This window comes from Poecilia formosa, unplaced genomic scaffold (assembly GCF_000485575.1).
Source record: "Poecilia formosa unplaced genomic scaffold, Poecilia_formosa-5.1.2 Scaffold218, whole genome shotgun sequence".
Lineage (NCBI taxonomy): Eukaryota > Metazoa > Chordata > Actinopteri > Cyprinodontiformes > Poeciliidae > Poecilia > Poecilia formosa.
Window position 1 is genome coordinate 988541 of NW_006800157.1, and position 13124 is coordinate 1001664.

The 13124-nt window shown below is 35.3% G+C and overlaps 1 protein-coding gene across 2 annotated transcripts in view; it reads left to right on the forward strand.

Moving 5' to 3' along the window:
• Nucleotides 1-13124, forward strand: part of LOC103149156 (uncharacterized) — a 46942-nt gene that overhangs the window by 14116 nt on the left and 19702 nt on the right. The window contains exons 14-31 of one of the 2 annotated variants that reach the window (XM_016679708.1): nt 34-216; nt 666-794; nt 1272-1310; nt 1625-1744; nt 1819-1945; nt 3142-3312; nt 3395-3429; nt 4399-4563; nt 6359-6493; nt 6671-6709; nt 7630-7770; nt 8164-8252; nt 8870-8893; nt 9137-9240; nt 10154-10336; nt 10408-10442; nt 12443-12586; nt 12673-12792. In XM_016679708.1, the coding sequence (XP_016535194.1) occupies nt 34-216; nt 666-794; nt 1272-1310; nt 1625-1744; nt 1819-1945; nt 3142-3312; nt 3395-3429; nt 4399-4563; nt 6359-6493; nt 6671-6709; nt 7630-7770; nt 8164-8252; nt 8870-8893; nt 9137-9240; nt 10154-10336; nt 10408-10442; nt 12443-12586; nt 12673-12792 (1983 nt within the window). The remainder of the gene's footprint in view (nt 1-33; nt 217-665; nt 795-1271; nt 1311-1624; nt 1745-1818; nt 1946-3141; nt 3313-3394; nt 3430-4398; nt 4564-6358; nt 6494-6670; nt 6710-7629; nt 7771-8163; nt 8253-8869; nt 8894-9136; nt 9241-10153; nt 10337-10407; nt 10443-12442; nt 12587-12672; nt 12793-13124) is intronic. The other variant, XM_007568181.2, reaches the window with a different exon arrangement.

The window sequence follows — 13124 nt, forward strand, 5'->3', positions numbered from 1 at the left end:
ATACACCAACAAGGTATTTCCCTCTGTCAATAGGTTTCTGTTTCTTTTATTTCCTCTCAGCCGTTCAGCTTCGTTTACCCAAAGCTGCTGCTGATCACCAACCTGCCCTCGTATGACAGCTGCAGCTACGCTGAGAAGGACGTTGTGGATCTGCTCTCTACATTTGGATTTCAATACTCAGATGACAGGATCTTCATCTTTCCTCAAGGCTGCATGGTAAGCACCAGGCTGCTTTAGTTATGTTTATATTTACAACTGGCATCCAAGGTTCCTAGACGGCCTGGAAAAGTCTGAAAATGTTATCCAAGTATTTTCCCAGCTGGATCAGTAAGCAGGTGTTTCTCTATCACTTTGTGTAAAGGTTGTCTGTTCTTCCGTCCAGTCTTTTATTTTCTCATCCTGCTGTCAAATAATCCATTCATCCTCCAAGTGATTTCACTTAATCTTCCATAAATTGACTGGAAATTGACTCAAACTCTGGAAAAGTTTGATATTTTTCACACTTAATTGGTAGAAATGCAGCCAATTTGACTGTCATGGACTTTGATGACATCAAATGGTCCATCAATCGAGAAATACCTGCCAAATGTTTTGCCATTGAAAATGAGACCAATCGTGTGGTTTTTTTTTTTTTTTTTTTTTTTTTACTTTTTATTCTGTTTTAGGCTTTTGTGCTGATCCCCAGTGAGGAGTCATTGACGGATCTGCTTAAGGCGTCAGAAGAAAACCGCCTCATCTTCAAACAACACAAACTTTGTTTGTATATCGTGAAAAAATACATTTCAATGACACTGGTAAGAATGTTGTTTATTTGAAATGTAAAAATGAAAACCAAAATCTTGGCTATCTAGGCTTTAAAGCTGGAGTTTAATGTTTCTTCTGACTGAAAGTACTCAGCCCAAAGGCTGGCCCAGTAGGAATCTGGTAGAACATTTGTGAAGGGAGATAAAGTTTAGGTTGATGGCGGTTTGGTCTTCCAAACTCAGTGAGTTAAAATACCAGTGGAAATTTGTTGAAAAATGTTTTATTTTTCATTGCTGTAGTGACAAAAATGTTATTTGATTATTCCAAAAGTATAATCTATTTTCATCATGCCAATACACGTTTTCTAATTTAGTTTTTTTTTTTTTTTTTGCTTTTGAGAAAGATGCCAGTGTTTTCTAATTGTTTTATTGACTGAACAGATAAAAACATGTTCTTTATTGTTACTCAAAAGCTGCTTTTTGTGCGCTCTGGCTTTACCTCTGCTCACTTTGTTGATTTCCTTTCAGCCTGGTTTTTATGAATCGATCATGGAGCTAGCATCTTTTGTAAGTGTGACGATCAGATCTTTCTTCCTTCTTTTTTTGACTTTGATCTTTAAATAAATGACAGCTGCTGGAATACAGATGCGCTTCTTAGCTAAAAAAAAGCAGTCTGCAATCCAGCATGTTAAACTTAATGAACTTGCGTTAAAGGGTACTGTAGTATCGGAGTTAAATGTTGAGGATGCTCTGCTTCTGACTGTAAATACCCTAAAACTCAAAGACGTCTTTACTAATATATCAAAATTCAGCTAACATAAGAAGACATTCAGGAACCAGTTTTTTTTTGTTTAATTGTTGGCTGTGTGTTGTTGGAGCAGAGTGTCGAGGTGTCGAATGTGATCTTCATCAACAACATTTCCCCGAGCGACGCCGTCACTGTCAGAGAGGCTTTGAGGAAGATTGGCGGCGTCAGAAACGTCCTGCCTCTGCTCAACAAGGTTTAAACACAAAGTTCATCTTATATCTGGATGCACAGATTTCTAGTGTTTTTACGTTTTCTTGTGATTTTTAGGTTTTCATTGAATTCGAATCCATTTATGACGGCGATCGCCTCGGAGTTTGGTACAGCCTCCTGAAAGTGGGCTTTACTCACATGATTCGACGCCTGAATGTACCTGTGAGCTCCAAGGAATCGCAACGTAAGAAACTGCTGATTTATGAAAGTATTAACTGCAGTATGGAACTTTTATGAAGAATATGTCTGTTTTTCACATATTTGTTAAAACAAGAGGTGGAGAGAGTACCCAAAAATTGTGCTAAAGTAAGAGTAGTGCTATTTTAAATATATTTTTATTCAAATAAAAGGAAAAAGTAGCCATCCAATAAAATACTCAAGTAAGAGTAACAAAGTATTTAGTAAAAAGTCTACTCAAGTACTAAGACACTGATCCAATTATCAATGAATATTAAAAAAATTACGTCATCAGATGGACCAAAATACAAAGTTAAGTGGACATTTTGGTATTTTAAGGACCAAAATGACAATTACTCATCTAAGTAACAAAAAAAATAACAAAATCAGGCAAAAGGAACATTTTCCAAATCAGTTTCTTTCAATAAAAAAACTTATAAAACTGCAGGTGTGTGTCTGTGCATCTTGAATTTTTGGTTAAAACATGTTTGTTTTTAATTCACTGGCTAGAAAATCCCAAGATTTTACTCAAGCAAGAGTAGAAATACTTCATAATAAAATTACTCAAGTAAAAGTAACAAGTACAGTATTCCTAAAAGTATTTCCACTTTTAGGAGTGGAAATACTCCTAAAAGTAATTTTTTTTCTAAAAAGTTACTGAAGTAATCGTCACCAGTTACTACCATTAACTCTGGTTAAAACTGTCAACATGTCTTCACAGTTTGAGACAGATAATCTGTAAAAAAAAACAAAAAACAAACAATCTCCTCCTTGAGATACTATTGTTGTCTAAAGAATTGAACCGCTTCTAAAAAAACAATCAGAGACAGAAGGAGTACCTTAACGCTGTCAATTATCCTCACGTATACGATGCTAAATGTGCTAAGGCTGGAGAAACAACTTACCATTACAAGACAACCAGTTATCTGCCATCAGCTATGACTATGCTAACTAGCCTTAGCATTTGCTACAGAGAGCTAGATGGGTGATTGACAGCACTAAGACCCGCCTCCTGGTTCTGATTGGTTGTTTCTAGTTAGTGGTTCTTAAGGTTTTTCTCAGTTTGTCCAAGCCATTCTTGACAAGAAAATCTAGGTAGTAAATCTTGTGATAGTCATCCTACCCACATCTTTTTTTTTTGTTGGAAAAATCAAACGGTTTGTTTATGATCTTTCTCCACTGATCTTGTTTTTGGTTGTTCAGCACCATTACTGCCACTGAAAGCCCTTCCAGACCAAGATGTTATCATTGCTGGGGCAGAAACACCAAAATTGCAGTATGGCATCCCTATAGGCACATGTTCGCCATTTTGGGTGACCATGACAACGCAGCCCTATGTTTTTCTAACTGCCTCTCCTTGGTTTAACATCCCAAGTAAGAGAAACACAATTTACATGTTATGGTCTAAATAATTTTCTTGGATTTACTCTTTTTTGTTGTTGTTTTTTGCTTGTAGATTTTCTGACAATCCACTGGAACCAAGGCTTTTCGGTGAGCGGTCCTTACACACAAACTGACTTTTAACTTACCGATTTTTAATCAAAACAGGAAAAAATGGTTCACATATTTGTAAGAACACAAAATCTTACAAAGTATTTTTAGTCTAGATTCTTGTGCAAATAACGTAGTACACTTTAAACAAGAATAACTAACCTATATGGGGGAATTTTCCTGCCATAATCCAAGAGCACACATTTTCAGTCTGAAAACAGGATTTCATGTATTTTGTTCTCAAAACTTTTAATACTTCTGCTTACATTTTTATTTTGAAATAAGGACTTCATGTCTTTCTTCTCAAAACTTGTAATGATTGTACTCAAAACTTCTCCTCGCGCTCACACCTGGTGTCTTCTCGGCCTCTCTGCTCACTTTTGGAAACACCTTTTGGCACAGTCGCCTAGCAACCTTTCAGCCAATAGAAAGAAAGTGTTGTACGGGGTGTGTTTGTTTCTTTCTAGAGGGTGTGTGCCTGTGTGGCTACTATCGATTGTAGTAACCTGCACATTTTATGATTTGTAAAATAAGGTCATCATTGACTTATCAACCTGAAACTTTGCGAGCTTTCTTAGACAAAACAGTCTTTACTGACCCTTTTTTTTGCAGGTACTCCGAATGGCAGGTAAATTTTAACTTATTATCCAAAATAGTTCAAAATATTATATATTTAATGTATTTATATGGCTTGCCATAAGTGTGTAAATATGTGACAGTTGGGTTTGCCAAGTAGCCTTGACTTACTTACTTCTGCTGGGATGGTAATCTGGTAACCTCCTTCCGGCCAGCATCAGCAGCTGCTGTTGCATTAATTTGTTGTGGAGTTCTTTAAACACATCTGTATCTTCTTCAGAATTTTAGTTTTGTAATGCGTTTTATTTGCATGCACTCTGCATTACATCCTTGTGTATAAATATTTCACCCTCTATTACTTCAAAATTATTTACTTTATGAACTGTGCGATAGGTAATCACCCACCCAGCCTCTGTGTTCTGCACCCTAATGCTGACGGGTTTGCCAGAGGGAAACTACAAACACGAAGACGTCGCCAATCTGGTGTGGCCTTATTTCTCCAAGCAGAATCTTCAGACTCTCTGTTACAACATCGTGGTCCTCCCACTGCAGAGGAGGGTAAGGAGTTGCTCTGGTTGTAATGCAGCTTCTCACGATTTGCCACCTTTCAGATAAACGCAGTTAGCATTAATGAGAACCAGAGTAGCCAAAAAAATGAACTCAAGCAACAGCAGCACTACAACAACATATTCTTACTAGAGTAAAAGTAAAAAGTAGCCATCCAGGAAATTACTGAAGAGTGAAAATGTATTTGGTAAAAAGTCTATTCAAGTACTGAGCAACTGATCAAATTATTGTGGTCAACAGCCCAAAAATTGTCTGAGGTTGTGATCTGCTGTTTAGGGAAATTCTTGTTCGTTTTGATAAAGGGAGACACTGAGTCAATCAGAGAAATGCGCTTTTGTCTTTAGATATTAGAAAATCAGAGTAAATATCAGAGATCAGCATGTGAGAGAAGTAAAGGAAGAAGAAGGAGGAAGTGAAACCTAACACACACTGTTCTCCTTTTATATCTTATCAGTCACGTACACGGCGCCTGCCACCCGTCTCTCTCCTGTAGGGAGTTTCTCTCTGTTTCTCCCGTCTCTGGTTAATTGGTACCTTTGTCCCTAAATCAAACCCGGTTCAAACGAGTTCCGGTTGGAAAGAGAAGAAGAAACATCTTCACTGAAACCTCTGTTTTCAGTTCCATAAGTATAGCACTTTGTCAGAAACCTTCATTATCAGCTCATTCTTCCCAGTAAATAAGCAAAGTTTTTATTTTCCAGGACAGGCGCAGAATCCAAAAATCACATTGGTTTTTCTCAGTCAGGTCAACTTTCTGAACATGGTAGTTTGGTATGCAGTCATGATGGCCGATTACTGCTGGACCCTGGAGAGAGAAACCACTGCTGCTGAGCATACGAGGCGGTCGAAGAAACCAAACTGAGACAGAACTGAAGTCCGTTACATGACGTTAAATTTACATGTACTTACAGAAATCCAAGTGTGTATCATGTAATTAACACACTCCGTTAGAAAATGATTTATTTTGTCCTAAAACCTTTTTTGGATGAGAAATATTAACGGAAATGAACTGATAACATCACAAAAATGTCATCAATTTAGTCAGAAGATTGGATTTCTCTAAATCACGTTAGAATAAAAACGTGACCTGATTGAGAAAAATGGATGTCATTTTTGGATTCAGTGCTGCAAAATAGTCCTAATTCAGTTGAAAAAAACATGGACAACTTCCAAAAAACATTGTTTTGGTACCGAGTGTTCTAATGATTTAATATTTAAAAATGATGTCAGCAGACAGACCAAAATATAAAGTTAAGTGGAAGTTTTGGTATTTTAAGGATGAAAATGACAATAATTCATCTAAGTAACTAAAATAACAATCAGGCAAAATAAAAATTGTCCAAATCAGTTTCTTTAAAAAAAAAAAACTTATGAAACTTTATCAAAAACTGGAGGAGTGTGTCTTTGTTTGGTAAATTTTTGGTTAAAACATGTTTGTTTTTTCAATGGGAAGAAAATTCAGAAATTTCACTCAACTACGAGTAGCGATACTTCATAATAAGATTACTCAAGTAAAAGTAACAAGTACAGCCTAGTAGAAATACTCCTGGAAGTAAAGTTTTTCAAAAAAGTAACTTGAGTAAATGTAACTAGCTAACTCTGAGAATGAATATAACCACAAAAGGTAGTTATTGAGAAAGGTTTATGTCAGAATGTTACACATTAATGATAAAAATGTGTTAAACTGTGTGAATAACCTGATTGATTGATTGATTAAAACACTCTGACGTTTGGCTTTAACTAACCCAAAGTTAAAAATTCTCTTTCATTTTCTCGCCCGCTCTAGGCCTTTGTGTTTTTCTGCGACTGGGAGGCGTTCAGCAACTTCATCCTGAATATCCGCCAAAAGCCGTTATGTGTGAAGAAGTCGCCTGTGTTCCTCCACTTGGTCATGCAGTGCATTCGACCTGGAAACACCGAGGTGTGAAAACAGTCTGTGCTCCATTTAAAACAGGCCATATTAGCTGCTGATTTACAAACTGTTAAATTCGATTGGATATGTTTTGGATTTATATAGATGGAAAAACTCTAACCGTTTTAAATAAAAGGTGGTTTTGTAGAAATTATTTCAACTTTCTCTGTCATTCTGTCGTCACAGGAAATGATGTACAAAACGATGATGAGATGGAGCAATGTGGTGAGTTCACTCATCTTTTTGTTGAATCTGCAGTTTCAATCTACAAAAAGCACAAAATATTACCAACTATTCTTGTCCAGTTTCTAGTGCAAATATCTTATTAGACTTGAAATAAGACAAAACTAACTTACAAGTAAGTTTGTAGCAAGATATAGGAGCTTGTTTAAGTAAACAATTCCTTAATATTGATGAAAAAAATACTTACTTGGCAGATTATTTTACTTATAACATGGGAAAAATGAAATAATCTGCCATTGAAGTATTTTTTCATCAATACGAAGGAATTATATCAGATATAAAGGAATATATTACAATATATTCTAAACAAACTAAACATGCAATAATTTAATTAAGCAAATAAAAAAGGGATGTGTAAAACGTAAAAACGATTTTAAGATTTGCAGTTTAAGTGTTAACTAGAAAAGAGGTGACAAAATTTAGTCAATTTTGAGCAATAAAATCAGGATTTAGGTCACTGTTTTGTAATCAAGTTTAATAAATTAATTAAAAGCAGCAAAGTCAGCTGTAGATTAGAGGTGGAGCTTCAGGAGAATGCAGCTTGTTTTTATTTAAAAATAAATAATTGGTTCTATTCGCAACATTTTCAATTGTAAGAGGATTTTTAGTTTCTGCAATAATTTTGAACCAAGTAAATGTAAAGTCTCCATCAACATCAACAATTCATTGTTGAAGTGAATTCAGGGGCCACACACAGTCAGTCAAGGGGCCGCAAAAGGCCCCCAAACCACACTTTGGAAACCCCAACTTAAAGCAAGCTCCTCTATCATATTGAAAAGTTACTTGTAAGTTAGTTTTATCTAATGTAAAATGTCTAGATAAAAAAATACTTGGAAAGACTTTGTGATTTTGCGGTTCACATAAATAAAACAAATCACTTTAACAAATAGCTTTTTCTGTAGCCTGTTGCAGATCCGGGCTCCCTGGAGGAGCGGCTGCTGTGTGTGGAGATCACTGAACTGCACCTGTGGCTCATCCAGGACATAATGAAGGAAGTGGCTTCCATCGCCAGCTTTGTCAACTTCCTGCCGCTCGGTAACAGGGTGAGCGAGTCAAACACTTTCTGAGATACTTTTTAAACAGCGATGTGATGATTGGAAAACTTGTTTATTGTTTACTAACCAAGTTGTATAATACTTTAATACTTTCAGTTGTAGTTTTGTCCCTATTTTTGCTTGATGTGATTATTTAGAGTCCAAGTTGAGCATATTTATGAATTATTTCACACGGCATGCATTGCTGAAACACACAAGTTTTATTAAATTGGCTGACTGGAAGTTTACAAATATTTCACGCCACTTATTTCTTGAATTATTCGTTGTAGTTTGTATTTATTACACTCTACATCTATTTTTAAAATGCAGTTGCTCTTAAACAATATTTTTTCTACTTAGTGTTCTGTCTAGATGTTAATTAAAAACATTATTTTGCCTCAGATTTGCGTTGAGATGTTCGACTCCACAGGCGTGAAGAAGGTGATGGAGGAATTCGCCTCCAGAAAGGAGTTATCAACACACAAGATCTGGTATGTTTGAAAAGAAAACAGTGAAGAAAATGGAAATACTTACACATCTACTTAGGATGAAGCTCTGTGGAGACTTTTTAGTAGAATAATTGTTGATAAATTAAAAGAAAATGTATTACTGTTCTGTAACCTTTCCCTTAACATAATTTTAAAATTAGAAAAAAAAAATTTAAAAGGAAAATAATTTAACATTTAAAACGTGCTTTAACAGATAAAGTTGAAAGTTTGCTGTTCTTGAAAGTCCTGCTCTCTCTCGCTCTCCCACAGCCGTAATAGCAACAGATTTTTAAATCGTTGCTCATGTTGTAAGTAGATATTTTTTGAGGAGTCACATTGAAAAGTGTTGTTGGCGCCATCTGATGGTGTTTAGATGCGGTGCGTTCGCTTGTTGGTAAAATCTGATGTTGGACTTTTTTTTCAGTGTTTTTTTTTATAATTTTGGACAAATGTCATCTTAAACAAAAAAAATGTAAATTAAAAAATGTTTTTTTGTTTTTTTTCACTTGACTTTTTCACTTGATCCACCATAAATTTAGGCAATTTTTGATTGCAATGTATAAAAAGCACCAACTTTTCCATTTTTTAAAATTTTTTTATTTTTATTTTTTTCTCGACAGGAGCAGAGTTGGACATGTTGAGTCGTGAGTATTTTCTATTCTCAGTTTCTTCATGTGCAAAAATAACAGTAGGAAATGTGTTGGCCTTTAAAAATTTTGCAAAAATAAACTAAAAAACTACATTTAATTTTTATGTTAGACACGTTTAACTTCTAAGAGATATTTTTTTTCATGCAATTACTCAAATTTGTACAATTTTCTTCTTTCCCCTCTGTGAAATTAAGGTTATATTTTTGCATTAGTCAAACGTTTAATGTTTTATTGCAGTTCGAAGGACCTCAGGAAGCGTCTGCAGTGCTGTGAGATGACGACCTGTGAACTTAAGGAGTCTGCTAAAATAACTTCGTCAGTTTCCAAACCTGGACCAAAAGGTGCCAAAACTCCAAATGTTTACAAACTTGAAGTTGAAAGATTTCCTGAGCAAACATTTAAACAGTATTAGTTTATACAGTAATCTTAAATCAATTAGAATATACATCCAGATGATTCTTGTTTACAGAGTTGGGTTGTAACTAGTTACATTTACTCAATTACATTTACTGGAGTAACTTTAAACATGTTTTAATTAAGCTAACGATCTGTAAGTATATCCACCCAAAGCTCCTCAAGTGGCGTAATTTTTGTTTCATCCAATTAAAATTCTGTAAAAAAAAAAAACTAAACTAAACAAAAACGAGATCTCCTATTAGCACGTTTTCTAATAATCGGTTAATAAACAATCATGACTATATCAAGCCTGCAATGTATTTTAGCTGCAGATGCATTCTTGGCTGCACATGATCAACCAGGCGCTAAAGGAATGCTCTTATTGCAGTTTAGGTCATTAAAACTTTTACTTTATTTTTTAAATAAGGAATTGAAATATTTGCATGTTTTAATGTATTTCTGATGTTGTATAAAATAAAAAAATCTGCAGAATGTGCAGTAATTTTCAATTAATTGTCATTATAATCGATAGAATAATTGATTACAAAAATATTTTAGTTGCAGCTGTAGTCTAATGTAATTTCAATAGCTGTAAGCAGAAAAGCATCATGATTGGTAGTAGAGTTACTGAAATCAATAATATTATCACTTATTGAATGGGTCTGTGTGTCTGTTCTTCTTCCTCAAAAATCCTATAATAATCTGTGAAAAGTCTAAATTCATTTTACACTATTTTTAACTATTTGGTTGGTTGTCTTTGTGTGTTTGCCGATAAAACAAAACCAGCATTCAGAGCAACAAATTGACTCATTTTTGTTTAGATCTGATCAAATGTAATCCTGTCTTTGTTTCCTGAAGTTCCTGTGAGTGAACAGAAAACTCAGACAGAAGCTCCTCCAGCAGCCGCCGGCGTCGTTTCCCCCACACTGACTGGAGCGTCCAAACAGCGGCCTGCTGCTTCTTCCTCCTCTCCCTCAGCTACGGATCGCTCCCTGACCGTGGGAGAGAGGCTGGAACATCTGCTGCTGCCACAAAAAATTAGTAAGAAATCTGATTATGCAGTGAAAAATATTCAGTTTTCCTCTTTTACTAACCTTCTCTTTGCGTTACAGGCTGCCTTGATGAAAACGCTGTCAAATCACCAAAAGTAAGGTTCCTTTCTTTTTTCCTAAGCAAAGTTTGTCCTCATTAATAAGAGGTGATGGAGGTTGTTGAGGAAAATAAATATTCTTAGTGTTTAATGCAGGATTAGTTTGGATAACATCTTAGAGGGCTTTAAGTTAGCCCTGCAGAAAATAATCTGTTATCGGGGAGGAACCATAAGTTAACTCTGGCAGCGAGGAGACATCTCACGTCATCTCCCTCAGAGAAACACGAAAACTTAAGGAAAAACAAACCAACAACACATAATAGTTTTAATAACTGCAATTTAATTAGTAAAATACCATTTAGTTCAAATTAACATGACTTGAACTAGTCTAACCTAGGCCAAACATAGTACCAGTTAGTTAAACATAATCAAAACTAGCATAACATTAATTAGAAAATGTTTAGAATGAAGGTGTTTATATTGAAAATGCTCAGGGATATTCTATAAGTGTTTTATTCTTAAAATCTGTGCTTTGATCTAAGAGGATGCAGAAGTTCTGGACCACTTTGCGTACCAGGCTTCATGTCAATCTAAAATTACTGCACTCATCTGTATTTGTAGGAATTTACCCAGCAGGGAAATAAAATAGGTCTAACTTTTGGTTTAACTCTGGTGAAAGACTAGAGGCTTTGTTCCAACCAGGAATTGGGAGTAACATCACATTTCAAACTGGCATGAGAAGAGCTGCTCTGAATGACCTTTGGTCTCCCTTGTCTAGATAGAGAAGCGCCGTAGCCCTGAAATTAAACGGGTCTCAGAAGGTAATAAAATTGACCCAACTGAGTAATTTCATACCAGTTGTAGCCGTATTAGGAGAACAACACGCCTTAATCGCATAATTGCAGAAATTAAAGCAAAGAAAACACAATTTTGAATAAAACTACACCCCAGAGGAACGAATCAGATTTGCCATTTGCAGCCGCCTGGCAGTCTCCAAAAAATGTGTTTTTTGTTTTTTTTTTTTGTTTTTTTGCCTTTTCCCTGTTTTTCTATTTCCTACTTTTCTACTTGTCTCAGGTAAATAAATGTCTGTTTCAGTGTGTTTGAAGTGTCTGTGTCGTCGATGTGATTTTATACTTTTAAATGTTGGAATAAACTCTGAACATGTATGATGTGGAGCCCTGACTGTTATCTCTATGTGGCTTTTGTTTCCACACATGGCATCACTGAATCCAGGAGAACAAGGGAATATAACGAGCCAGAAAGTTAATGATTAATATTCTCTTACAAGGTCCAAGCACTTTTCCCCTGATTCATGTCATTAAAATGAAATTAATCATCTATTGTGTGATATCTGGCTCAAACAGGGTCTGACAAAATTTCCTGAAACCACAAATTGCTTCTGAAGCGATAAGTAATCAAATAAGTAACTGAAACAATATTTGTAAAATAGTTTTTATATATTTTGTATTTATTTTGCTTTTATTTTAATGTAGCTTTTTTTTCTATTTTTATGTATTTATTTAAACTTTTTCTTGTTTATTTTTCTCAAAATTCTGACAATCTTCTGAGATAAAGTCAGAATTCTTTTTTTTTTTTCTTTTTTTCAGTGGCCCTAATGTTCTTCCGTACCACCCCATTCTTTTTTTTTTTTTTTTTTTCAGTGGCCCTAATGTTCTTCCGTACCACCCCATTCCTAACAAATGTATTCCATGTCGAATATGTTCGAGTTCTGATTTTTCCAATGTTTTTCGTGGGACCGACCTGCCGCTACAGTAGAAGATATTAAGTTTTTTTGCACGCCTCTGCCACACATTTAACAAATTTCTTTGTCCCCGTGTCTTTGAAACGCTCAGAAAACCTTAATATATATTTTTCCTCTTCAGTTGTACATAAATCTGTGTACGAGTGCTCTTAAGATTTGTTTATTGTAAATGTACTGTCTAAATGATTTCTCATAAAGCAGACTTGGAGGCATATTGACACTCAAACATCCTTCCTTGCGAACTGCTAAACATCTTTGTGTAACTTTGTTTCTCCCGTTTGTTTTATTCTAGTCTAATTCAGTTTACACAAGGCTGCTGTTAATAACAAACCTGCCAAAGTATCACGACGGCTGCTACACTGAGAGCGACATCGCAGATCTGCTCGGATTTGAATACATGGAAAAAAACATCTACGTGATTCCTCAGGCATGCATGGTAGGCCTGACTTTATTTTACTTTAACTCTGCATAATCTTTATCCTGATTAATTGTTATAATTGATTACATTTTTTTTTATTTCAGGCTTTCGTGCTCGTGCCCAATCATCAAGCTGCGCAAGAAGCTTCCCAAAAAGAATCCTTGACTCTAAACGGACAGAAACTCTGCGTCCGGATTGTCATCAGCAAGATTTTTATGGCTCCAGTAAGTAGGTTTAATGTAGAGAACCTTTATTGTGGTTTAATTAATAATTATGTTCATTTGAATAGTTTGTGTGGCCCATTAAAGAGCGAGCAGTTTAATATATTTGCTGGAGAACTTCTTCCATAGCAGTAAGGCCCAAATATACGGAACCCCATAAGGGCCATAGGTGGAATTCTTTTTGTTGCCTAGCAACAGTGTTACATTTCCACTCAGTACTTTTCCGATCCATCACAATACTAAAAGTCTTTCTGCTACAACAGTTGTGTCCAAAACTTCTTCATTTTGTGGCCTAAAATGTCAAGCTGAAGCGACTCACTGTTTTTTTTTTTCCT